The 26,849-nt window shown below is 41.5% G+C and overlaps 1 protein-coding gene and 1 long non-coding RNA gene across 3 annotated transcripts in view; one reads left to right on the plus strand and one right to left on the minus strand.

Moving 5' to 3' along the window:
* mtss1 (MTSS I-BAR domain containing 1) overlaps window positions 1-26,072 on the plus strand; it is a 47,629-nt gene extending 21,557 nt beyond the window's left edge. Inside the window, exons 4-14 of one of the 2 annotated variants that reach the window (XM_026308024.1) lie at window positions 5,488-5,572; window positions 6,363-6,454; window positions 6,559-6,633; window positions 15,326-15,483; window positions 15,588-15,695; window positions 16,193-16,290; window positions 16,850-16,928; window positions 19,584-19,709; window positions 20,337-20,487; window positions 20,887-20,913; window positions 22,140-26,072. In XM_026308024.1, coding sequence (XP_026163809.1) covers window positions 5,488-5,572; window positions 6,363-6,454; window positions 6,559-6,633; window positions 15,326-15,483; window positions 15,588-15,695; window positions 16,193-16,290; window positions 16,850-16,928; window positions 19,584-19,709; window positions 20,337-20,487; window positions 20,887-20,913; window positions 22,140-23,215 — 2,075 coding nt within the window. In that variant the 3' untranslated portion in view covers window positions 23,216-26,072. The remainder of the gene's footprint in view (window positions 1-5,487; window positions 5,573-6,362; window positions 6,455-6,558; window positions 6,634-15,325; window positions 15,484-15,587; window positions 15,696-16,192; window positions 16,291-16,849; window positions 16,929-19,583; window positions 19,710-20,336; window positions 20,488-20,886; window positions 20,914-22,139) is intronic. The other variant, XM_026308025.1, reaches the window with a different exon arrangement.
* Window positions 23,923-26,846, minus strand: LOC113131009 (uncharacterized). The gene is made up of 4 exons (XR_003295749.2): window positions 26,710-26,846; window positions 26,459-26,613; window positions 25,049-25,163; window positions 23,923-24,023 (listed from the first exon to the last, which is right to left on the minus strand). It is a non-coding gene; the product is annotated as an uncharacterized LOC113131009 (long non-coding RNA).
* Between the last annotated feature and the right edge of the window lie 3 nt (window positions 26,847-26,849).

Raw genomic sequence — 26,849 nt, forward strand, 5'->3', positions numbered from 1 at the left:
CAGGCCAAACTTAGGTTTGTCTGTTCACACTTCACAGTAAATGTGCAACATATGAAAAAGTGGGGACTGTCTTATCGTTGAGGACTAGAGCAGGACTTTCAGGATTACCGTGCTCTAATTTTCTTTTTAAAATTTTTTTTAAATTAATTTTTAGTGACCTGCAGAATTAAGGCTGTTGCAAATGATGAGCTGAGGACAGTCTGAAAAAGGCCTAGTCAGAAAAACTGATTTTGACTATTTCCAAGAGCCTGAAAAACAGAGTATCAGTTTGAGACTGTTAGAAAATATACACAAATGGGTTTAATCTATTAATGTAGTTCTTCTTCTTCAGTGATTAGAACTCTCTTCCCCTTTGAGAATCCTGATCCTATCCTCAAAAAGTAATGTGTGATTACCTGTATCTGTAGATAAGTGCAGACATCAGTGATATTGTTTAAGAACTGTATCAGAGCTAAAACTGGGTGCAAACCTTGTTGCAATCAGCTGATCTGGATGCAGTCTCTTCCTGCCTATCCTCTCTTGAGTCCACATGACTGGTTTCCATGGCAACCAAGGACCTGTTGACGTCTTTGACATCATGGGGCTTTCAAAGCACACACACACGCACGCACACACACGCACACACACACACACACACACACACACACACACACACACACACACAGATCACAAGACAACCCACAGAGTGCTGACTAGTTCTGCTGGAGGTTTCCTGTGTGTGTGTGCGTGCGTGTGTGTTTACTGAAGGATTGCAGAGGTGAGGAGACAGATTGTTGGTCAGTTAATAACTGGATCATAATAAACAGAGACACTGAATAGGTGAGTGAGTTACAGTTAGAGACTGAAGTTCCTGTCATGGTGACCAGTGTAGTTTTAGTGCAGGATGGGATTTGTCATGGGTTTAGACAGTAACTACGCCCTGAAAATCTGCTGACTTACCTAAAAACTCCAAGAGAGGATTGAGGACGCAATGACTGAAGGAGGCGTTCCCTTGTGGTTGCATGGACTGTGACACAGGGGAGACAGACTGGCCACTGCTCAGCGTAGCATGGACAGAGACATATATGTGGTAATCGGTGCTAACGGCCAGCTGCTTTCTGTTAATGTGACAGCATCTCACCTCACTTCACATCTGGATGAGGACTCTGGTCACTTTTCCATAAAAGTTGTGACGCCTGCGTGCGGTCGCATTAATGGATGGGCACACACAAGATTGCTATGTGCTGACAGGAAATCATTATAGCTCATACACGTCACTTGATGTGCTGTCCAGAGTCGGTCACGGTCGTGGGTAATTCTGAATGTGGCTATGAGAAACACTAGCGTAAAAGTGACTTGTCTGAATGCCAGAGAGGCATCGTTGTAACACACTGAAGTCAGCAGTCTTACATATCCAATGTCTGAAAATGGCTTTTTGTCTCTGCTGGAAAAACAAGGAGTCTGGTGACAGTCACTAGAAGCCCAGTTATGGCCCTTTTGAAAGGTTCACCTGGATAACTCAGCAGCTCATTTGGTAAGGTAAGCCGACCTGTTGCCACTGAGTATGATTAACTGTGCAACTGAATCAACGTCAGGGACTTTATTCTATTTTATTAGATATGTGTAATTTTTGTGTTGATTTTTGTAGCATCGTGTTTCCTAGAGGAACATTGTTTCACCTTACAGTGCACCGTTTGCACTGCACAGAGTTAAAACAACAATAAAAGCTCATTTATTTAAAAAGCAGGTACAACACTGTGTGTAATGTGTACCTGCATTAACTTCAACAACAATTTATATGAATATCTGTACAGTCGGGGAAAAAAAACAGTTTAACTAAGTTTCAGTTCCACTTTACAGTTTTACACTTTAAGTTAAAGTTTCAATCCAGACTGGACGTTCAGTGAGGAGACTCGAAGCACAAGAGAACAACAACTGGTCTTTGTGGAACAACCTGAGCACAGAGAAAGCAACAGGAATTAATACACACGTACACACTCAGCCTGTTCTGAAAGGGCCACTTTATGAGTGGTGAGGAGGGGGAGTGAAGCTGGAAAATCTGGGTTCAGGAGGAGGGTGAACAGTTCTCTCTCTGTCTCTCTGGCCGTGTGTCTTTGGAAAAAGGAGGGAAAATATGAACGACTGCAGCAGCTTTTAGTTTTTTCCACCCAGAGTTGACTCATTCACGTTTCATATCTTGAGCACATTTTATACAGTGTTATGCACTACAGCTTTGCAAATGTTTTGTGCAGATCGAAATGCAGTCAACACATTTTTGTGGTTCTCAAGGATAAATATACTGTTTTGGTGAGAAATGCCCAAGTTTTTAAAGTAAGAAATTCACTAATTTCATTTGTGTAATCTTCACGGGGATTAATACTTTTTTTTTTTTTTTTTTAATCTATGTGGTGTATTAACAGGAGACAACACACAACAAAGATTGGATGATCAAATGTCACACTTGTCTTGGTTTTGTATTGGCAAACAGATCATTTATCAATTTTTTATTTTTTTTTTAAAGAAATGTGACTCAACAGCAATCAAAACCAAACTCACTCCCACACTGAGTCTGTCTGTTCTTGTCAGGTTAGATTTTCCTCTGAAGTCATCTCCAGTCGACTCTAAGAGCCATTAGACATGTCTGAACACAAAGCAAACACCTACAGTCTTCAGCACCTGGCTGCAACACACACACACACACACACACACAAACAAACAGTCACACACACACACATATATACACAGTGGCTCTGTCACACAGATTCGTGTGTTGGTAAATGAGTACTTACACCATAAAACAGGACTGGACAGTGTCCTGGGAGCATACAAATACTGTCAAGGGTAAATGGTAAATATTTACAGTCGTAGTGAAGTTTGACAAAAGTGTAATGAAGAAATAACCAAAGGAGAACTGACTGGATTTGTATGAAAGATGCAGTAGAACCATCAGATACTGTTGTATCTTGGAAATTAAAGGATAATTGTTGCTTATTTTAACCTCAGTTTTATTATTGAACATCACTGGCAGTTCTTTGTAAATGGAAACAAAAGTGATTGGTAGAATTATTCTCCATATTGTGCACAGTAAACATACATCATGGACCCACTTTGACCTAGCAAGCTTTATTACTAGTGTTTCTTTATTCATCTAGTTGAAGTGTTGCTTTGTTTCCAACATGTGTGGTCATCTGCCTGTTTCTTGAACTGCCTGATTTTCTTCAGGGAAATGTCATCATGTTCTCAGGTCATTGTTGCAGATGGAAATGAAAGTAAGACCCAGATTGTAATAAATCATGTGTTGGGCCAATCAAATGGTTCATGCATTTTCATATTCAACAACACGGAACAATATTACTGCCCCCTGGGGGAACTGTGCCTACCTCTGTTATTCACTTTGTCTTGTAGTTTTGCTGCTGGATGCTCCACTCTGTTCACCAGCTAGTCAGTAACTGTGTCTGGATTTATGTACACACACATTCAAAAAGTGCATGGCAGACTTTTGAAACATCCACTTATGTCTGGGTCCGAGAGCTGGAAATGCAACAGGGAAGGAAAAGCAAACACACCTGGCCACACCCTAGCAATTAATCCCTGCCTCATACCTGACTGTGCGAGTGTGTCCGCCTTCTGCCACATTTCTGCACATGTTCACACGTGTGTGGAGCTTGTAATCCATGTTTTGGGTTTGAGCAGTCACGGCATAACAGGAGGAAAAGAGAGGAAGGAAAGTGTGAGTTAGAGCAAGGACGAATAGAGGACAATGATGAATAAAGACAGGAATGAGTGAAAACGGAAACTGGAAGAAGGAAGGATGGACGGAGTGTCAGATGTGTACAGTCAGGTTCACTCAGACTCACCTTTTGTTTGTACTGGAGCTGATCTGTCACTGTGATAGTGCTTTATTTAATTTAACTCAACCATGACAGAGTTACAGCTTGTGTATGTTTGTCTGTGTGCATCTGTGTGTGTGTGCGCATCTGTATGCATCTGCATGGCCGACAGTGTGAGGACCGGTTTGAGTTTTATAGCAGGGCAGCGAGGGCACTCTGTGAAATGTTTCCTCTGTGTGCGCCTCAGATTTAGATATTCAAATGATGTAAAATGAGTCGGTGTAAGCTCACAGTTTGGACACTGGAGAATTTGCTGTGTCATTTTGTTCCATCACAGAATAGAACGGAGTGAAACAGATAACATCTAATGTCACTATATATTATATATATATATCATAAAGGCACAAACGCACAATCTACATACAAAACAAATGAGTTGAACATGAATGTTCTGAAGTAACACTTCTGCTTGTTTGTCTCATAGACACTAAAATGTTTTGGTTGTTCAGTTAAATTTACTGGGAAGTCAGACTTTTTTAGAGAACTGTAGATGATAGATTTCTGTCTGCCGTGTTAGTGTGTGTGAGAGACATAGAGGTCAGCTTTAAAGGAAGTGTTATGTCCACATGCAAACTGGACACCACAAAGAAACCATTATGACGGGCGCGCCCGAGTGTGTGTGTGTGCGTGTGCGATAACAGAGGACTCACTGTGGAAGTGATGCAGCTCTATTCCTCTGCTCATTGTCTGTGTCAACATTTATATTTCTGCCCAAATGTTGCACATATTTGAATAAATGTTGAAATCGCTGGCAGAACAAAATTCCAGCAGCTTTAAATGAACCTTCTTATGTTGCAGTGGTGACAAGAAATGTGAGAATCTTCTGGATTGACCTGATGTCTGCTTTGATTTGTAAAATGTGATCTGGCCATCTAAATGACAAGTATATATATACACACACACACACACAATGTGCTCTAATTTAAAATGCATCAACAATTAGGATCTGTGACGTCCATTAAATATTCACTGTGCACAGTGAGCTTTGAATGAAATGTATTACAGCATGTGGATAGAAACGCACGTTATGTAGCTCTGATAAAATGAAAAAAGTGTTTTTAATGGTGTGTGTGTGTTTCTTTTGCTTTTGTGTGAGTGAGAGGGAGGTGGTCGGCATAAAGTGTTGTGTGATTTCGTGCATTATTATCACTGAAGTAGGGTTAGATGGTGTATCTTATGACATGACTATTGTGTTTGTGTCTGTGAAACCTATTGTTACATATAATTAACCAAGATTGATTGTGAAAGAGGGCGGTCTATTTGTTACATAATGCATTAACACAATGAGACACACACCCACTAATTATTCCAACATTACACCACTCCTCATAAGATCTTAATCCGATAGATCATTTATTTCACATTAGGTTTGTTGCTGATTGAACAGGTAGTTTGCTGGTGAAGTGGTGACTGCACAAAAAACACTTTATGAAACTTGAATCATTTCTTTAGATGCAAATTTGTCCCATGCAGATCTAGTCAAATTTTTATTCCATGCTTAGTCAATCTATCATCAGCTGGCATTTTGTTTTGTGGTTTTACTAATCCAAACTGAGCAAACATTGTTAGTGTTTATTGAAATCAGTTTGATTCATTTTCTAAACGTTGTGTTTTCCAGGTGCCACGAAGGAGATCGGCTCCGCGCTCACCAGGATGTGTATGAGGCACCGCAGCATTGAGTCTAAACTCAAACTGTTCACCACGTAAGATGCACACAGACACACACAGCAGCATAATATTTACTGGGGAGGGAGGGAGGGAGGACAGGTGAAGGTGTGAATGATAGCGTGATGACACCTTATATCTGACAGTGTGGGAACTAGACAGTAATTACGCTCAACTGACATATGCTCATATGACAGCTAGGAATCGTGTGTGTCTATGTGCGACAGAGCTGTTGTTGTTGATTTCTTGCATCACTGCTGAAACATCAGACGTTTTTCTCTCATTAGGGAAGCTGTCAGTCAGGTGATACACACATGCATTTGAACAGCTGTTCATTTCTTAGCCACTTATTCAAATTTCAGACATTTCTCTACCATAAAGTCTAATTTTGTGATGCCCATTTCTGTCATGTTCAGTTTGGTTTAATTATATATGTTACCACTGAAATCATAATCAGTGATGCTGTTCTACTGAACTGCTCAACAATAAGATGTTTCTAATGTTCTGTCCCCCTTGTGTATATAAACATGAAAGGCCAAAAAATAGACCCACCTCTCAATCGAATGTCATCGAATTAAACACAAAGTATGATCTCAATAGTAAACATATATTAGCTGGATATAACGGGCTTCATAGAGACAGGTGTTATGGCAGGGTACAAGGTACAAGATATAGTGTCAGTCCTGGGAACTTCATGGAAAGGAACATATGCAGTCATAATCATTGGTTGCCATCACAACAACGGGCCTGCTAGTAGGTTTATTCAAGGAAGTGGGGTTCAACATGATGATTGCGACCTTTTTTTTTTTCTTCTTTTTTTTCACCCAGAGCTTTGTCAGAAAGTCTCATCACCCCTCTGGAGTTAAAAATGGAGGAGTGGAAAAAGGTGGCCAGTCAGCTGGACAAAGATCACGCTAAAGGTATTCGAACACGCTAAGACATGCACACACACGAAGACACGCACCTACACCTACTTGCACAGGCACAAATTCTCTCTCAATATCTGCATGGTCATGTTTTTCAGAATATAAGAAAGCCCGAGCAGACATCAAGAAGAAATCATCAGACACAATCAAACTGCAGAAGAAGGTGAAGAAAGGTAAGAACATTTGTCAGCTCCAACATCTCCTTAACTTAACATCCTGCGGGTTTTTAACAGCAGTGAACGCACTGTAACATAAACACTGTTAATTTATCAGCCAAAAGCTAAAAAAAGGTAAAGGATAGAACATTAATAGTGAAGCTGCAGCTATGAGACTTTGTTTACTTCAGAGGAAAGAGCCACCTGTTGGAATATGGAGACCATCTCCCAGAGAGTGAGATAACTGCACAGTAAACATGAGGAGTCTGTTTGAGCCTGCCCTGAATGTGCTGGGATAAGTGTTTTCAGACCTCTGCTGCATTAAGTCATGGTCTGCCTCTTGCCAATCACCTGACACCTTCAGGGAAGGAGTAATCCTTCTGAAATGTGTTTTCCTGCTTCTCCACCTGCTACATCCATGTTTCATGTGGTGTTTTTAAAGGCTGGTAATCAGTGCTCTAGTGCCCCATTACTGTGCTTTAATAAGGTTTTTGTTTTTTGAGTTTGTGCAGGTTGAGCCTTTGACAAAAAATGAGCACTAAATCTGGTGGGTTTCATGTGTGTTGAAAGTGAGAGCCTGATGTGTTCTGCTTGAGAGAAGAAAAGACAGCGGTGCTTGTTTCGCCCTTATGGAAGTGGTGCAAAGGATAAAGATGATCAGCAATGATTATGTGGACGCTGATAACAGGTCGGGGTTACAACATTACTTGCATACTCTGCTCCAGGGACTTAGTGGAGCTGACTTGGGATTTAGTGGTCTGGACCAGGGACTTGCCGGCCTTAGGGCTTAGGGTTTCCCTGTCTTCATTTGGGACTTGTGGTTTTTACATCGGACCTGTTGGTGCTTAATGACTTTATTTCTTCCCCATAGAGATTAAAAATACCTTTATTCGGGATGAGAGACTTTGTGCAGCTGTGTTGTGATGCCCGTATCAACTCCAGGCCTGTTGGCTGGACTGTTGCCCTAGCAGCCCAGACATACTGCCAGGCAGACACCTGGGCCACACCTTTCCCCGCTATTGAAGCGACACACCCTGAGGTTGCCATGGCTGCACCTGGCCTTTCCATCCCATAACCAGAGAGCCTGAAAGCTCGCCAGGAAACACCGCACAGTCTGACATGGTAGAAACGGAACAGAAACTCTTAGGCATGTGCGCAAACTCATAATCACGCATGCATAAAAGTAAACACACACTAGAATAAAAATGAAACCTCAAGCCCTTTATACAAATATCTGCTCTGGACAGATCCAGTACACAAATGCACAGAAACAGAAATAGTCTGTACACACATGCACTAACAGACATACAGTCACAGTGCAGACCCGCCCATGGTAAACAGAGGGATGTCTGATGTGGGTTTAACATCTCTGAACATGTTTTCTGCTATATGCTTGTTTTTTTCTTTCTGCCGTTCTTTCCTTTTTCATTTTCTTTTCTCTCTGGCTTTAGTCAGTCACCACCAGAACAGTTTTAAGCAGTTTAAATGAAGAAAGTTAAAACATACGATGGAAATGTTTGGTTTACTACCACTTAGACGTTATGGTCATTTTTGTGGCGGTGCTGTCCAGCTGAAAAATCCTAAGCATCCATCCTCGGCTCCGACTGCTGTTTGCTTTCATTTTCAGTATGTCTTAGGACTTTGAGACCTAATTCAAACAAGATAATCCACATAATCAGAGGATCAGAGTAGAAAATGACTGAAGTGCCTGTGTTTGTTGTATTTACGGTGCAGTTCTCTTCAGCATGGCTGACATATCATGTAAAGGGAGCAGTCAGATGATCAGACAGGTTTTAAACAAGCCAGCAGGTTATCAGATGAAACTGCATTTTTGGTGTTCAACCTGAAAGCCAGCACACCTGACACCTCTGTAATAATCCTGCATGCACAGGGAACCTATATTCTTACAACTACAATTAAGTATAGAAGGTCAAAGTTGAAGCTGGAAGTTGGTCAGCAAACTGTCATGGATACTTTTATCTCAAGGTGTAATCAGCCAGAATGATCCAAATCAAAGAACTATCTGATTATTATGTTTGTTTGTTTGTTTTCTGTTCTTGTTTATTCTCTAAGGACTATAAGGCAGAGGCAATAAGAGACAGAGCCACGGCCAAAATGACACAGCACACACACACACACACACACACGCACACACACACCCACCCACCCACACCCTTAAGAACACTTTATTTTCCTTCTGACTTTCTGTACACTCACCAATCAGGGCTTCACATTATACTGTAATTATCCCTGCCGTACACCACTGTGTGTGTGTAGACACCATATAATAAGTGAGGAGACACAGAAGAGCCCAACTGCTGTAGTTGTTGTTGGTAAAGGAAAACTTCTCTTAACAAAAGTCCAGTTAGTTTCAACCTGGAGATTTTGTTTTCTATTCAGTCTGCAGCTTTAGGGTACACTCGCCAATACACACACACATACTGTAGTGCAGGCACTATTATTGTTATAGTGAATCACAGCTACACCTACATTTAACTATATTTAACTCTACATTTTTATCAGTTATATTTTGGCTGCATGTCTTTTCAGAAAACTCTCAAAGCTCAATTTGTACTAAAGGATTTGAACTTATTCCTTCTGTCTTTCAGTCCCTTGTCCTGCCCCCCATCTTCTCAGTTCACTTCTCCTGTCAAAATGTTAATTACTATCAACGTGTAGTATAATAGAGTATTTTTTGAATAAAAAGAAAAAAATATAACAGTAAACATCTGTTCCATCACTAATTAACCCACACTCTGTCATTATGTGGTGTGTAACCACTTCAGACAGGGAATCTCCCACTGCTCAGAGAGAGGCATATTATGGGAGGAGTGAAAAGGCAGATATTAAGGTGCTACTGGTTACTCATTCTTCTGTATATACACACAGACACACTGTCATGTTTTCCAGTGTGTGAATGAATTTTCACCTTCACGTTTTAAATTCATTTAGAGAGGCTCAGGAGAGGCAGTGTTTATATTTATGTGTCCGTACTTTTATAGTAGCTTTATGTAGTAGCCTGAAGAACTCTGGGGGTACTGACGTACTTGTGGTGTTTTGCAACCTAAAATGTTCTTATCTTCTGATCTTATTTCATAGAGAGTGACAGAACAGAGGCAGACCTATAGCACTGTAGCACACTGTCTCACTGGGCAATAGAAAGGTTGTTTTTTGGGAAAGGTTTACAGATACCACTGAAATCATCACTGTGGACCAGAATCCATGCAAAATATAATCAATTGACTGTTGACAGATGTGCTATGAATTTTTTGTTACCTTAAACTAAAAATATGAGAAAGAGACCAATTACATGGAGCATGGACAGGGATGACAAGATAAGAGATGGATGTTCTTCTTTGCCATTTGGCTGTGCAGGCAAAATATGGATGGAGGAGTGTTGAAGTCATCCTCACCATGACTCCACTGTGGTTACTGTGGTTAGAAAGACAGGAGGAGAAAGGGAGTGAGAGGAAGATGAGAGGCTGGCATATAGAAGAAAGCAAGAAGGAAGAGCATGTGATGATAGATTGAAAAAATGGGAATTTGAAAATCTAAGGAAAAATAAAAAAGGTTAAAGATGAAAGGAGAGATGGATGGGAGATGTAGTGGATGCATTTAAGAACAGGAAGATGATGGAGGGTATGATGATGAGCTGGAGGAGGAAAGGAAATTATGTCATATTGCTCTGAAGTGGAGGGAAGCAGATGAGGAAACAGAGAAGGTTAAGAGAAGAACAAGAAGGAGGCGGCAGTCCATGGGAAAGAAATGAGGAAAAGAGGCTGGAAGAGAAGAAGCTGAGTGATGTAACTTGAAGGAGGAAAAAGAAAATGTAGAATGAAGAGAACAAGTAAAAGACTAAGATGTTGTAGGCAAAAAACCTGAAGAGAGTCTGAAGGAAGATGGGAAGAAAGGTTAAAAAAAAGGGAGGTGGAAAAGGGTTTTATGAAGGAGAAAGGCTGAATGAAGTTTTTTATTTAAAGCTAGGAGCAAAGACAGAGATGAGCTTAAGGAGGGGATGGGCATGAAGAGACAGAGAGGAGCAGTGAGGTTAAAGGAGGTCCGTCCATCCATCCATCCATCCATCCATCCATCCATCCATCCATCCATCCATCCATCCATCCATTCATCCATCCATCCATCCATCCATCCATCCATCCATCTTCTTCTGCTTATTTGGGGAAGGGTTGTGGGGGCAGTAGCCTAAGCAGGGATGCCCAGACACCGAAGCGTTCCCAGGCCAGCTGAGTGACATAGTCCCTCCAGCGTGTCCTGGGTCTTCCCCAGGGTCTCCTCCCAGTGGGACATGCCTGGAACACCTCCCCAGGGAGGCGCCTGAGGGGAGGGATCCGGTGCAGATGCCCGAGCCACCTCAGATGGCTCCTCTCGATGTTCAGGAGGAGCGTCTCTACTCCGAGCTCATCCTGGGTGACTGAGCTCCTCACCCGATCTCTAAGGGAGCGCCTGGCCAACCTGCGAAGGAAGCTCATTTCCGCCGCTTGTATCTGAGATCTTGTCCTTTCGCTCATGACCCAGTGCTCATGGCCGTAGGTGAGAGTTGGAGAGTTGGAATGTAGATGGACCAGTAAATACCACAATCACAACGGACCGGTACATCGACCACATTGCTGCTGCCGTTGCATCGGTTAAAGGAGGTGAAGTGTGTAAAATGTTCTCATTTGAATCTCCAGGTGGGATTTGCATACAGCTGCTTCATGACCCAACCGGCCTCATAGCTCCACAGAAAACCATCTAACACCTGAATTATCCCTCCTGCCCTCTGCCACACGTTGATGACATCATCAGCATGTGACACACTCCAGACTATTGGATGAATACGCCTTTGAAACCGTGACAGCTCTGCTGTCTGGACAAGTTAGTCACAATGATTAAAGAAACACAAAGTGTCACTGCAGCAGTAGGTTCATGGTTTAACTCCTCTGCACCCTGACATTCAGGAGTAAGATATTTACATAACACACATGCTGAACATGCTGCTCTTGATCTACTGCAAAAAAAAAACTAAACAATTGTAGACTCAAACTGTAAGTGTTGCTCCAAACTGACTTTCATTTGGATTAAGTCACTGGTTATGATATGAATTGGTGCAGAGAGTTTAAAGTGCCCAGATGTTGTTTGCTTTCAAAGTAATGTCTGGTAAATTTCCTTAAAGGTGAAACAATCAACCTGCTTCTGTCAACAGTGTTCTGAGTTTATTTGATGTTACTTCTTTTTTTAGAGCATGACATCCAATGAAGCTGCAATAAACAGTTCAGGATGAAGGGCAAAGCAATTCTGGTGTAATTTAACATATATTTTTGTGTTACGGTTGAGTTTTTTAATATGGTCAGTGTGAGGGTTGGATTTGCTCCATAAACTGCAGATGCATTTAAAGCATGTGCAGGTGTGTTGGACAGAAACCAACCCAGCTCCCACAGCAGCTTGTTACCAGTGTTGATGATTCCCTGTTTAACCCAGCCTGAGGCTGGCAGTGCCGGTGTGAGCGAGGAATGCTATCAGACCAGTTTATACGACACGCAACTTATGATGTTTTGGCGTATCAGGTATTGACAAATTAGAACTTGTAGTTTTGCTCAAGTTGTTCTGCAGTCATTAAACAATTACTAAAATAATTTAGAAACATGTTCCCATGCTCAGCTTCGTCAGCATGTAGTTTCTTTCAGAACCTTTATGTGCGGTTGTAAACAACAGTGTCTAGACTGAGGCAATCTTATCCTAGATGTTTTTGATTATACAGCTTATACATGCTTTGATTATACAACTGGTTTTGGTCTTTTTAGTGAACTTGCTGGCAAAGAAAATGATAGAAATATAATCACTTTTCCAGCACGTTCTCATTCAAGATAAAGCCACGAGTGAGGCCTGTGTAATCAGCAGGAACAGCGAGCTGCCACGGCTGAATGGAAAAACGATAAAGTTCAACACTCAAACTTCATCATCAGACAACACAAGACAGACGGTCTCACACAGTGCCCATAATGACTGAAAGATGATCTCTGGGAACTGCAGTCCAGAGCCACAGCGACGATTCCTCTTATAATTACTACTTGGGTTACATGTGTCCGACTTAAATAGAGTTAAATTAGGATCAAGTTTCTTGGACTTTGGCTTACATGAGGTGTCGTGTTTTTTTAGCCTTTCAGTCACTTCTGTATTATTTGCTGCCAAGCTAGATACATGTGAGCTTCAAGAACAATACAAGTCACCCTGTTATTATAACCACATGATCATTTTCTTCAAGTCAGAGAGTGATGATTAGGGCAGTTTCCATATTATGATGTAAAGAAAAATTGGAGATCATGTTTGGAAACAAACATCGGGTGGTCTAACGGCACATTTCCCAGCTGGTGAGAATTAGCTTCATGTGAACTGCGTTTCACCTTTAACAGAGTGAATGAGTGGATTCTGTGCAGGACGGAGCTTCTGAGTTCAGGTCTTTGTGTTTTTGCGGGTGCCGAGCCAGAACCTTGTAGAAACAGTCTGACAACACACAGCCTGTCTGTGTTTCCACAGAGGCCAGACGCCAGGCAGACTAACAGCACGCTGACACTGAGCTTCTGTTAGCAATGTGGAAATTATCCCATGTCCTCTGTCACACACCTGAGTGAACAGGCTGAGGTGTGTGTGTGTGTGTGTGTGTGTGTGGAAACTGCCTCTCACTGTTTTCCACAGGATTTACTGTCCCTGTCTCTGCTTCTCTCTTCGAGAGACAGAAAGAGCTTTTGTTTTTACCATGTTTGCTTGAAAAATATCAGAATTTGACAAAGAGCAATTCAGCTGATAGAACAGGTAAGCCCAGAGATCAGTTCCTGAGGTTTTGGTGATCAGGACCTAGGATTTTAGATATTATATGGTACTAACCAAAACAATCACTGCATTCCTCTGACAGATGGAAAAGGAGATGCAAGAAGCATGCAGTGCTCTTAATGAAGAGAAAGGAGCAACACTGCATTATGAGATTACTCACTCACAGGTCAACTTCCCTGTGTAACTAAGTGACATTGAAATGCGTTTGGTGCATCAGAAGTTTTGCAAAGGCACCAAATTAAATTAGCAAATGAGAGGCTGAAAATGAAAGCATGATGGAGGCTGCAGCTCTGTGAGTTGTTCTTAAGCTCGTCTGTGTTGGCGGAGGCCAGCCCCCCCCCCCCTCTGTATTTTTACATTCAGTGGGTGTATTTCTGCTGCGTGGTGGTCTGCAGGTCAGAGCTGTGTCTGTCTTCTCTGCCTACAGGTCTGAACGCACCAGGCTGGATCAACACTCCAGCCCAGTTAAAGCTCAGCTCTGCCTGTCTCTCTCCACATGGTTTCAAACATAAAAACAGGATTCCTGACATTTATGTAACACTGGCTCAGCGTCACTTACTCAAGCTCTGACTCTTTTGTTTTCAGTTTTACTTAAATGAGGCTTGTTTGTTGATTAGTGTATTTGCTTTGCAGACATATTTGTCTTGAATGGGTTGAATGGGTGACATTCTCACTGTGGAGTGTGGTTTCTAAGACTTCAGACTGAAACATGCATGTGCTTCTGGTTCTCCAGGCACATCTACTGTCACACATTTCTATTCAAAAACAAGGGAGTGTCACTGATTGCAGTGCTATTACTATAACTTTGCACATAGACACACACTAAGACCAGTATGATCAGCCCCACTGGCACAGCTGCAGGCTTCAGCTATTGCTTAAGGGCACCTCAGCAGTGTTAGTGATGGAAGGACAGCTACTGGTCTGTTGTGTCCAATTTATGCTGGTGAGTAACAGCAGTTTATGCTTATAAGTGGCTGGAGTGCTGAGATGTGTGTTAACTGTGAGATGAAAAAGCAAGAAGATGCCTTTCATGTAAGGTTAAACAGCTCCAGATCTGTCCTCTGGTTGGCTCTGTGCTGCTGTTTCTAAGAAGGAGCTTGTTGTGGTTGTGAACTGGGATTTTGGGTTTGCTGGTTTCAGAACGCTCATGTGATGAGTGCAGAACGTAATGTAAATCACAGCAGACGGAGAAAGGTCTCATCTCTGTCTTTTGCAAATTACAGTTCCAGCCCTCCCTGTAGTGTCTCTGTTTGCTTGCTTTATTTATTGACTACAAATATGAGATAGATTGAAAACCCTGTATTCTCAACAGTTTTTCTCATCGATGTTCCAGTTTTTAGGCACAAACAGGACGACAAGGTCACGCTGTACTTGTGACAAACAGCTGATGCTGAAAAGTGTGTGTGTGTGTGTGTGTGTGTGTGTGTGTCTTTCCTCATTGCCTTTACGTTAGATGTAAAGTGTTCTGCTGACCCCTGCTGGTAATATCTCAGTATCTGAGTCTGTGTGTCACTGGTGGTTATTGATGATACTGTATCTAAGTTTTATTATTATCAGGGCAGAAAGTGGTTTTTGTATTTGTTATGAGATATTGCCTTTCTTTTTTTTTTTGGTGAATTTGGGTGCATTTGTTTACAGTGAGGTCAAAAATAAATCACACTTGACTAGTGGTTAAAAACCCCCAAAATTCAGACCTTTTCCAGGTGCTTCCACCCATAATAAGGAAAATGACGTAATAATTTACTTTGTGGGCGACGCTGTACGTCCTCTTGTGATGAGGACACGTTAACACACACGTGTTGTACCTGGATCTTTGGTGTGTTCTGGCATTGGTTCCTCTCTGTGTGCTTTCTAACATCAGTTCCTGCTGTGTGTGTTTCTGTAGGGAAGGATGAGGCGCGGGGCCAGCTGGACAGCGCGCTGCAGGACGTCAATGTGCGGTACGCCGTCCTAGAGGAGACGGAGAAGCGAGCTGTGTGCAAGGCGTTGATAGAGGAAAGAGCACGCTACTGCAGCTTCGTCACTATGTTGAAGCCTGTACTGGTCAGTGCTGTGTGTGTGTGTGATGATTCGTATCCACCAGTATGGGACCTTTACAGCCTGTCTGCAATAACTACACCAATTAATGTGTGTGTGTGTGTGTGTAGGACCATGAGATCAACATGCTGGGTGAAGTGACCCACCTGCAGACCATTTTGGAAGACCTCACCAACCTCACTGCTGAGCCCAATAAACTCCCACCAGCCAGCGAGCAGGTACCTCCAAACTTTCCTCTTGCACCACCCTCAGGACATTTAAATTATCACCATATCCTTTTAAAAGACCAACACCAACAATGCACTGATCCCACTGGCAAGTAATGTCTGTGCATCCAAACCCTGATGATAACCCCTGTGGCGCAGAGCTTCATAGTACTAGAAACTAGTAAAAACACACCAGTAAAGTTGCACCAGGTAACACGTTCCTTCATTCCTATGAAACATGCTTCAGTTTATCTTCACTCATTCCCACAAACAGTATCCACATAGTCAGTAGAGCACCACCTGTGAATTAATCCACCACTGAAAATAGGCCCCAGCAAATGCACTGTTAGCTCCTGTTTGATCAGTGTCTCCTGAAAGTGTATTGACAGATAAACTTGCACATTGACCTTTTTGGTCCTTTGCTGAGATTTGCTGACAGCCCAGTCTTTAACGCAGCGTGCACAGAAACAGTCACCAGAGTTGTTGTTTGTGTTGGTTTTGCTTCTCAGGTGATTTTGGACCTGAAAGGTTCTGATTTCAACTACACATATCAGACACCTCCAGCTTCTCCCAGTAACACTCTGTCCAGGAAGAGCAGCATCAGCAGGTAACACCCACACACACACACACACACACCAGAGTTACTGGTTTATTAGACACTAGCTCTGCTGCCGAGTGCATGAAATATTAAAATTCCTGTATATTTAATGTTAAGAAAAATTGAACTCGAAATCATAGAATTATATTATGTATTTATATTTTGTCATATATAACATTTTAATAAAATGAATAACAGATATTAACAGCATGATCCAGTTTCTCCAGAAGAGAGCAGATGGTTTGATTTTGTCCTTTGAAGATTGTTGCTGTATTTTGACGTATTAACAAATTATTGCTGTTATTCCTATTATTAAAGGCTGCACATTATTTTGTTGAATTAAATTAAAATGAACATTTTGTTCTATGTTACCAAAACTAGGTGGTAAAAATACCTGACCAGCAGTCCAAAACCCAAAGCTTGTAATAATTTTACACAGAGAAACTTGCATTGGAGCAAACCTGCAGCATTTTTTTACGACACAAATGAATAATTGCTCATTCTGGTTATTTTTTTCTATTGACACCATCAGTCCTTAAACTCTAGTGTTTGTGTTCTGTTTCTGCAGTAACTACCAGTCTGGATCAGTGAGACACGTTCCCTCCTTGGACTCGATCAGCTGTGCTGTCGATGGAGTACACATTCAGGTAACACACACACAAACACAGATACTGTCACTATTTCATTCTACAGTATTTGAACACAAAAATGATTTTGTAAGTTTTTGCTTTAGTTTTTCTGATGGTAAAATCACAAGTTCACACTGGTGAGCATTTGTTTCATATACAGTATATGGCCAAATGTATACAGCCACCAAATACTATACTTCGTATTATGGGTAGTGTGTTTTTGCTTTGGTGCCGTTAGTTCCAGTGAAGGGAAGTCTTAAAGCTCCATCCAAAGCGCCAATAATATTTTGAACTTCATTGAAAAGCCTGGGAAGAACCATTTGTGATTCAGCACCAGGGTGCAGCTCTGCACAAACCTTGTTCCATGAAGAAATAGTTTTCACAGTGACTGGTCTGCACCACTGTCAAAACCTTCAGCATGAACCTGTGAGCCGACTGCATACTTCTGGCCATGTACTGTCAGTTACTAATACAGTCAAACTCAATAAACTTAATTCCAGTAAAATGCAAGTTTAAACTTGTTTAATGTCTTTAAAAGGTACATTTTAAATACAACACTCCCACAGCCCCTCACACACCCATTGTTCTGCCAATCCCTCATGAAACATCAATGTTAACTTCGAGGACTTACAAAATAAAAGCCTCTCTCTCTGACAACAGAAATACAAGAAAACACACACACACACCGCTCTAACCCTCTCCTGTGTGTAGCGCTGCTCCTCTCCCTATCCACTGATTGGCTGTGATGAAAGTGGGCGGTCCCTCAGCGAAGGGAACTCTCCCTCTCGCCTCAGTCGTCACGGCAGCCGTGGTCGCTACGGTTACGCTGCTGGCCATGGCCACTGCCCCGCGCTGAGCCGCCGCGTTAGCCGCAGGGATATGACCACTGTGAGAAAAAACTATTCCATTCCCCCCAACCTGAGCACCGTCCTGTGTTTTTACCGTGTTGTAACCTCCATCATATATTACCTCCATCTCAGTTCACAACTGGCACAGAGTTTGAACCTTGAGCCATCGATTCCACTTTCTGTGTCACCGATTCATCCGCCTTCGACATCTCTGATTGAATTTCTAATCCAAATCCTTTTCCACTCCATAAAATCCAGGTTTCTCTTTAAATCTTTCTTTGTAAACACAATTTTTGGCCTCATTTCATAAAACTTTGTGTTTGTGTGTTAATAATATGTGCAGTGTTTGCCTGATTGTGCGTTTGTCTGTTCGTATCTGTTGCTGTGTCTTTGTTCTAATACAATGTGTTTGTCTCTGCATGTGTTTGACCAACAGTAGATTATTCAGTTTTTGGTAAAACTTTATCTGTGAAGTGGGTTATTCTTTACCTGTAGCCTCCAGATGACCTTTAGAATAACTCATGTCCATAAAAGACTGATTTATCTCTTATTTGTCTTTCGTCGCGACATAAGGGAGATATTTTTCTATAGTAATGAAAAGTTCCCCACTCCAAATACATGCTGTGAGTGTGAAGTTGAAAATTAGCTTCCAGCTACTGTCTGCTGACTTTTACTGAAATATTGAAAGACAAACTTAACGATGCTCTTTCGTACAACACAGAACACTGTTTCTATATCTCCTTAAACGCATTGTTGGCATTTATCTATTTACATGTTTTGTATCAGTAGCATTAGCAACACAGACTGAATATTTCTGCAGCAAATTAATATCAGGATCCTAATAGATCAGGAGTTAGTGTAGTTTTTAGTAATGAATCTAAAAATCAGAAACTGCCCATCAACACATCGCATAGCAATAACTGTTCACACAAACGTGAAATAAAAAAAGCTGGTAAAAGTCCCGTGTTTGGCCTAAAAACTTTAAATTTAAATCAGTACATCTTAATCTACAGTGTCACTATATTGTACCTCCTCACCATATATCCAGCTTTTCACATGTGATCACCTCGTCTCACCCTACAAACCTCCACCAGCCTTCGTCCCACTGTCAAATACCTCGTCACGTTCCCGCTCCTGTTATCAAGCTTCCTGTGCATCATGGGAATTCAGTGTAATGCCTCTTTTGATGTGAATATTGTTGTCTTGTCAGTGCTTCCCTTTGGATCCACACTCTTCAGTTCCAGTTTTTTTTTTGTCTTCATCATTGGTCACTTTGGGAAAAACAGCTCTTACTCTTGTCCTGCAGCTTCTATTAAACACCTACTTAATTTATGTCAATAGAAATGAAAATGTACAATGTGAACTGACGGGCTGAGATTGGGCACACGAGGCTGACCAAGGCTGACCAAGCTAAGAGCCTTTTCCCTGAAGAGACTTCTGGAAGACATTTGTACAGCTCAGCTAATGAGAGATGATCTAAACTGAGTCATTTAAAAGCCTTAATCCTTACACACCACAGTATAGAAGCTGAATGGTTAACATGTAGTGTTGATGTCTACAGACCAGTAGCCAAGGTAGAAGTCCCCCATGACACAACAAATACTGCATATTGTCCAAGACAAATCACTTAATTATTAAAATCTAATTAAGGCTCTTATGAAACAGATGTTCTTAGTGGCTTTTATTTACTAACATCGTCTTACAAAAAGAATAGTAAGATAGGGGGGACTTCTATGATGGCTTCATGGGATTATAATCTGTGTGACAATGTCGTTTACATTTACAGTGCATCTTCATTAAACTGACTCTGGTTTATTTATAACAGGATGCACTATCTACCAATCAGCAGGCTGCTGGTGGCGGCGGGGCTGAAAACGGCCTCATGCCCCCACCACACAACGCCTACACAAATCATGGAGAGAGAGCTCGGGCCCTGTCTACGTCTGGCAAGGTAACACACACACACAGCATGTCCTACTATAGTTGTGAGGACACTCACTGACATAATGCATTCCCTAGACCCTAACTCTAACCATCACAACTAAAAGCCTAAGATCAACCCTTCACTTAACCTTAACACCAAGTGTTGACAGGCCACAATGTCCTCACTCTGATAGAATTATGTTCAAAATGGTCCTCACAAACATAGAACAAACAATACACTTCTAGCATTTTTCTTTAAAACTAAACAGATTTAAGAGCAAACATTGGCAGATTAAAATCACACATCAGCCACTGGAGGGCAGCAAGAGACCAGGGGAGGACAATACATCATCTCCTCATCATCATATCTTCCTCTTTCCTCCACTCTTATCCATTCCTCATCTTTTTCTCCTTTCCCTGTTTCATCCTCCATCCTTGTTTACATATTGTCTTCTCTTCCCTCTCTTTTGTTGCCCTCTTGTCGTCTCACTGTTTCATAATCTCTTCTTGTTTTCTCCCTATATTTCCTTCCCTCAGCTCGTCTGTTTCTTCCTGTAAAAATCTGTCATGTTACCTGGAAAACTGAAGTTTGTAGTTAGTACAGCAAACTTTACTTAATAATCTCACCCTCTTCTCTCTCTCTCTCAACACTCAGTCGTGCTCGGCCCGGGATCAGCTGGCATTGACGCTGGGTGCACTCAATTCGGACGCCCCGAGGAGCAGCAGGGACTCTCTGCACTGTTCCAGCGGCTACAGCACCCAGACCACCACCCCGTCCTGCTCGGAGGACACTATACACACACACAGTGAGTATAAAGAACAAGCACTAACAGACGTCAGAAGCATATGCAGCTCATTGTGTTGTACAGATGGATTTTCATTCATGTTTTCATGCATCTGAAAGAGATTTCCAGATGTGTACAGATGTGATGCAAATTTAAACTATAGCGGCAGCTTCACCAAGAGAAATGAATGTTTTTAATGTTGGCGATGAACATACTCAGGGAATTCTTGGTAAAACGGCTCGTTCATTGTGTGCCTCAACCTCTCGGCCCTCTGTTTTATTTGTACATCCTGTTTTTGTTTGGCTGAACAACTGACCTGTCAGTTATCCAAGCTATTCATTAGTTTCTTCTGGACTTCTCTGGTGTGTTCTTTCAGTGGTTTTGTGGTTTCTTGGTTAAACTTCCTTCCTTGTCTTCCAGCTGTAAAGAGAGACCCTCCCCTCTATGGTAGGTCTCTGACTACCTGTCTGTTTATCTGCCTGTATGTGTCTCTCACCTCTCATGTGCTCATCTTTAATCCAGGGTCAGGGCTCGACTGCATGTCATCACACGTGCATCACACTTTGCACTCGTCTGTTAAATCTGTTTCATATCGGTCTAAGAGTAATTGAAGTCATAACTACAGTTTTTAGTAGCAGCCTCAATAATAGGGATTTTTGTAGGATCTCCTGGATAAGTTTTTTTTTTTTTGCCCTAAGTCCAATCAGATATTTGCTTTAATGTTAATTCAATATTTATCTGGACACACTGGAAAAACAGATTTTTCCACTTTTCCAAATCTATTCAAATATTTAAGTTTCTGCTTCAAAAACCTAAATTGATCATCTCAAACTACTGATATGAATCAAATGATGAACTAATTAAAGTTCACCTGGAGGGTGTCCCTCCTGGTCCTGATGACTAGGGCACATTAAAAAAATCTGAAAACAGCCAAGTTTAATGACATTTAACGGAGACGTTGCTACTGAATGTTTGCTTCAAAGATGACTTTTTAAAGTTAACATTGCAGAACATTACCGTTGCTGTATGTAGTTAATATTAGACCTCAGTACATATAACTTGTAGTAATAATAACGTAGTAATATTTTTAAATTATATTTAGATTAATTTAATTGTTAGTGTTTGACATCTTCAATTGCAAATTTAGTTTTAGTGGTTAAATCTTTTATTTTACAATGATAGAAAACAAATCTTCATATTTGACGCATTTGCTTCATAAAAGACTTAATTTAGAAAATAAACATTTATGTACTAAAAGTAACTTTCAGAACCAAAATGAACAGACAAGTTAAACTCAGTCTGTTCTCTCAAATTGACATTTTCAGCCTGTGTGTGTTTGACCTGTTCTAAGGTTGTACAGTCTGTATGTCATTTCCCTGAAGTGGTGTGTGTCTGTTTTTAATTGAATTATTCAGAAATGATTCCTGACTTATGTGTATGTGGGGCTTAAAGGTAATCGGGTTGCATGTTCCTTGGATTTTGTTTGGCTCAGAGTTTCCATGATGATGCAAACCCTGAGTGTTCATTCACATACACAGTGAGTCACTGATGTAATTATGTGTTTCTTGATGAGATGAAAACGCTGTCAAATATCATCAAGGTAATCCAGAAATAGCACCAGTCCAGCCAGAAGCATTGCAACAACTAACGTTTATTTTTCTCTCTCTCTCTAGTTGACTACGAGTCCATCTCTCTCCATGGAGACGCAGACTCCATCTCTTTACATCACCTCTCCCATGGCAACAGCCAATCAGACTTCGATAAGTCCTCGACGATCCCGAGGAACTCTGACCTCAGTTTACAGTACAGGAAGTTTGCTCAGTCCAAGCGTCCCGCCTCCACTGTCAGCCTATTGGCCGAGCCCGAATTGATTGGAGGATCCGTCCGCCAGCTGCCGTCTCACACTGCAACCATCAGGCGCAAACCGTCGTCTAAGCCAGGGTATCGCAGGGGTACGATCAGCGGGGGGGTTCCCATCCCCATCTGCACCCCACAGGTTCCCCTCAAAGTCCTTGGAGGAAACACTGGGAGTGACGAGAATGTTTTCACAGTGCCCTCTGCTGGAGGAGCAGGAGGTTTAGGTTACAATAAACTCTGCACCTCCACACAGAGCCTCAGCGCCTTACCTCCCTCCTCCTCCTCTTCTTCCTCCCCATACTACCAGCTGGTCCCTGGTCAGATGCCGATCCCGGTGCCTGTCCCCACTGTACCTTCCCTGCCATCTGAGCAACAACAGCAGAGACAGTACCAGCAACAACTACAGCCACAGCAGCAAATCAATCAACTAAACCACCAGCTACAGCAGCACAACCAGCAGCTCCAGCTTCAACAGCAGCATTATTATCAGCAGCAGCAGCAACTACAGCAACTGTTCCAGCAACAGCAGCAACTACAGCAGCAGCAACAGCCACTGCTTCAACAACCCCAACGGCTTCAGCATCAACAGGATCAGTATGCACAAACAGACCAACATCAACAGCAGCTGAATCGGCAGCAGAAACAGAAGCTGTTCCAGCAGCAGCACCAGGCCCAGTTCCAGGCCCCCGCTGCCCAGGGACAGCCCTCCAATCTGGCCTGCAATGCTCACTATGAGCCCCAGCCACCCCTGCCCTCCAACCAGAACCTGGAGCCGCTGTCCCCAGAGGGAGGAGGAGACATGTTGACCCTCATCAGAGGAGTAACGCTCAAAAGAACTGTCACCAACGATCGCTCCGCCCCTCTCCTGCCCTCTCCAACCAATCACAAATGAGGCTGAATGACAGACGGTTTTGTTTTCTGCTTGTTACCGAGTTAGTTTAGTGGGTGGAAGAGGCACCTGAGTGGGTTGGTGCAGAGCGAAATCAAACACACGGACTGTTGACTACCAATCGTGAACTTTACAGACACCGATTCATTGCTGGAACTCGAAGTGTGTTTGCTGTATTTTCTGCTTCCTTTGCCGTTCTTCTTTCAGCGATTTTTGAGAATTTGATGTAATTTCCTGTTGCTGCCGCAACTGCCTTTTTGCCTTTTTTGGTTAATGTTTGCATTTTGATAAAGTTTTTGTTTGATCAAGTCTTATCAACAGTACTGTTAATTGTTCTGGTTAGTTCTCTATTCCTACTCAGTTGTGTGGCTCCTTAATTAGCCAAACTGGAAGCTGTAACTATCTCAGATCCTCCTCAGCCCTGGGTGTGTTTGATTTGCCCTTTGCCTAGACTCCCAGGAGGGTGGAGTTTATTAATGGGTCCATTAGCTCCACTGTGTCACCTGGTTGAACCACGGTGTGTGGAGGTTTAAATTAGCTGGCTGTGGGTAAACATTGGTCCAGTTGTTACCAAGTGTTTGACTCGGTCCTGGTGACCTAAACAGTCAAACACCAAACCTGATGCACGTGACTGGGATTAACTGGGCCTGTAGGTGTTAGAACAAAAATGTAAATATGTTAGAACAAAAAAAGGCTTTAGGAACATAAGCGGAAGTTGTAGGTTTTGCTTAAGGGCCTGTTGGTACATAAAATCTTAATTTGCTTACCTTCAATGGACGATTTCCACGGCTGGGGACTCCAAATGGTGCGACTGTTTGTGGAAAGGATTAAAAACGTTACTGTGGGCAAATGTCTGATTTACTGTGTAACAAGTTGAAAATATGAGAAATAATAAGACAGTGTAGTTCTCAACTTTTAGAGGCAACACTGCTGCTGTAGAAATACATGATGGCTGGAAACATAGCAGGCTATGAGAAACAAAGGTACAAAGAAGTCGAGCTGGTCACAGCTGGTAAAATGGATTGAAAACTGTTCAAGGGGACAACTGCCATGTTTGAGGACTGAAAATGTCCATCACGAGTTTATAAAAGCTAAAGTAAAAAGCTAGAACTAGTAAATATTTAGCTGTTTTCTTTAATACGAATAAATCAAATAATCCTCTGCTTATTAATGTACAGTAATTTTCTGCAGAATAATTATTTCAACTCTAGCTAATAATTTTGCCAGTTATATTTTCTGCAGGTGGGTTGTTTCCACTGTCCACAGGTCTCTGCTGTAACAAAGGCAAAAATTTGAATGTTACTGTTTAAAAACTTTTAAAAAAGAGTTTTAATGGCTCTGTGTGTCTACAGGTACAGGCTCTGACATATTTAAGAAAGAAACTGCTAGAACCGGTTTATTTAAATTCAAGTCCAATGTTTGAAATGGAAAAACCACCAACTTTTGCCCTTTTCATGAAGCTGTTTATCTTCAGAGTTAACTTTGGCTCCAATAGCTGGTTCTATTTTGGATCTCACTGGTAAAATGTTTAGACTAACCTGTGATTCTCTTCATATTTTATCACATCTCTCAATAACCTGATTCCAGACCGCTCACGGCCCTGTGTCGAGACCTTTAACAGCTTTTTCTCTGGTTGGATAAACAAAATGTCTGTTTGTCTGAGCCAGAAGAATATCAAGCAAATATTGTGGCAATGCAGCTTTATATATTTTATTTTTTATAAATGTGAAATCAGCTACAGCAAAATAATCCCCCTCTCGTAAATGTGAACTTGACATCAGACTAAATAAAGGGAACTGATTCACGTTCGATAAAATGTAGAAGCTGTTGATTTACCTTGAGTTGATTCGTTGACTCTACAGACGTGTTGCCTCTAAAAGTCGCCTGTTGACGTCATACTGTGAGCTGTTCGAGGGTCGTAGCTGCCACAGGGGGCTGAGATCACGTGCTCCTTTCAATTTATGGGAGAATTTGAAGAGTTAATTGATTTGAAACAGACAAGTTTGAGTCGCAGCCTATAATTACTATCAATCAGACATTACACTAATATTTACATATGAAAAGCTGGAACCAGTACATTTTTGGCATTTTTACTTAATGTCATTCAAAGGATCACAAATTGTTTCTGATTTCAACTGTTACAGCTCTACATTTCATATTTTTAAGTTTGTTTGAGGTATTTTAGAGAAAACTAGAGTTAAAATAAATTAATTTTTTCCATCAGAATTCAATACAAGTACGAAGCACATCATTTATAGAACATGAAATGTAAAAGTTAAATTAGGACATTGTTTTAAAAAATTACCAAAAAAAAAAAAATAAAAAAAAAAAATTACTGCTGTGGGTGTTTAAGCTCAGGATCTCAGTGATTCTCAAACACTGGCTATGGCCCTGGTGGGAAGCTGCCTGGCAGAGACCAGATGCATGCTGGGAAATGCAGTCCAGTCTCTAGTCAGAAATTTGTGTACTTTTGGGAATTCCTGCAGATTAAGTGTTTATATTGTTGTAAGAGAAAACTGCCTTCTGATCAATCTGAGAACTTCTGATTGATTGGACCCAATAAGCATCACAACAGCTGTGTTTGACTGTATATATTAGTGTTTCTATTCCTGGGAGATATATATATATATATATATATATAAATGTATGTAAACATATCCTGATTGTATTTTTGTTGATCAGACGATGTGAAGCGCAGTGAACTTCCTATATTTGCGAATCAGTAACCTGATTGGATGACTGTTGAGAATCGAGTGACAGACTAAATGGACAACATGAACCAACAGAATGTAGTTTTGTTCTCTTTCTTTTGTTCACTGTGGGATCAATAATAATGAAAATAATAACTGATTCAATTATTTGTGGTGGTGCTGTCTTTTTGTGTCCTGTATTCACTGTCACTATACAACTGGAACGGATCTTATTTCCAGTTTACGGGGATTAATGTCTTAGCGATTAAGTGACTTAAACTAATGAGTTCAGAGCTTTAATAAAACTCAGTGTTAGGGCTGCAACTAACAACTGAACGAAACAAAGTGACATCAGTTAAGGGCTCCTGTCGGTGTCAAATTATGGGACATCTGTAAACAGGCAAAATCTACCTCACAGTGAAGCTGTCACATGAGTAACATGAGTGCACAGTGCTTATTAATATGTAGGATCACAACAGTTCCCCTGATCTTATTCCTGCTCACGTTAGGTAACAGTCACAACAATGAAACATATTGTACCATCCTCCTGACTCACCGGCTGCAGGTCACACTGGCAGCTGGTCAGCCCACAGGTCACCGACCATCAGCAGCTCCTGTTACTGCCACAGTTTCATTCTCCAAATATCAGACTGGGTTGGTTTGTCGGTCCTTTTCTCAGTCACTCCCTGCTGTGGCTGCCAAGCTGCTCTGCTGGTATTCAAATAATAAAACATTACAGTAATGGACAATTAATCTTACTGCAAATATACGTACTGTCCAATTATTTTTAAAGTAGGACAAACTTACAGTGCTATTGTTTGCTTGTGGAGCAACAAAACAAAAACCAGTTTCTACTCTCAAAGACTTAGTGTCAATTATTTCACACAGAGACGGGAAACGATGAAGATACAGAGAAGGAGGATGATGATGATGCAAAGACTAAATGT

Source organism: Mastacembelus armatus, chromosome 5 (assembly GCF_900324485.2).
Source record: "Mastacembelus armatus chromosome 5, fMasArm1.2, whole genome shotgun sequence".
Lineage (NCBI taxonomy): Eukaryota > Metazoa > Chordata > Actinopteri > Synbranchiformes > Mastacembelidae > Mastacembelus > Mastacembelus armatus.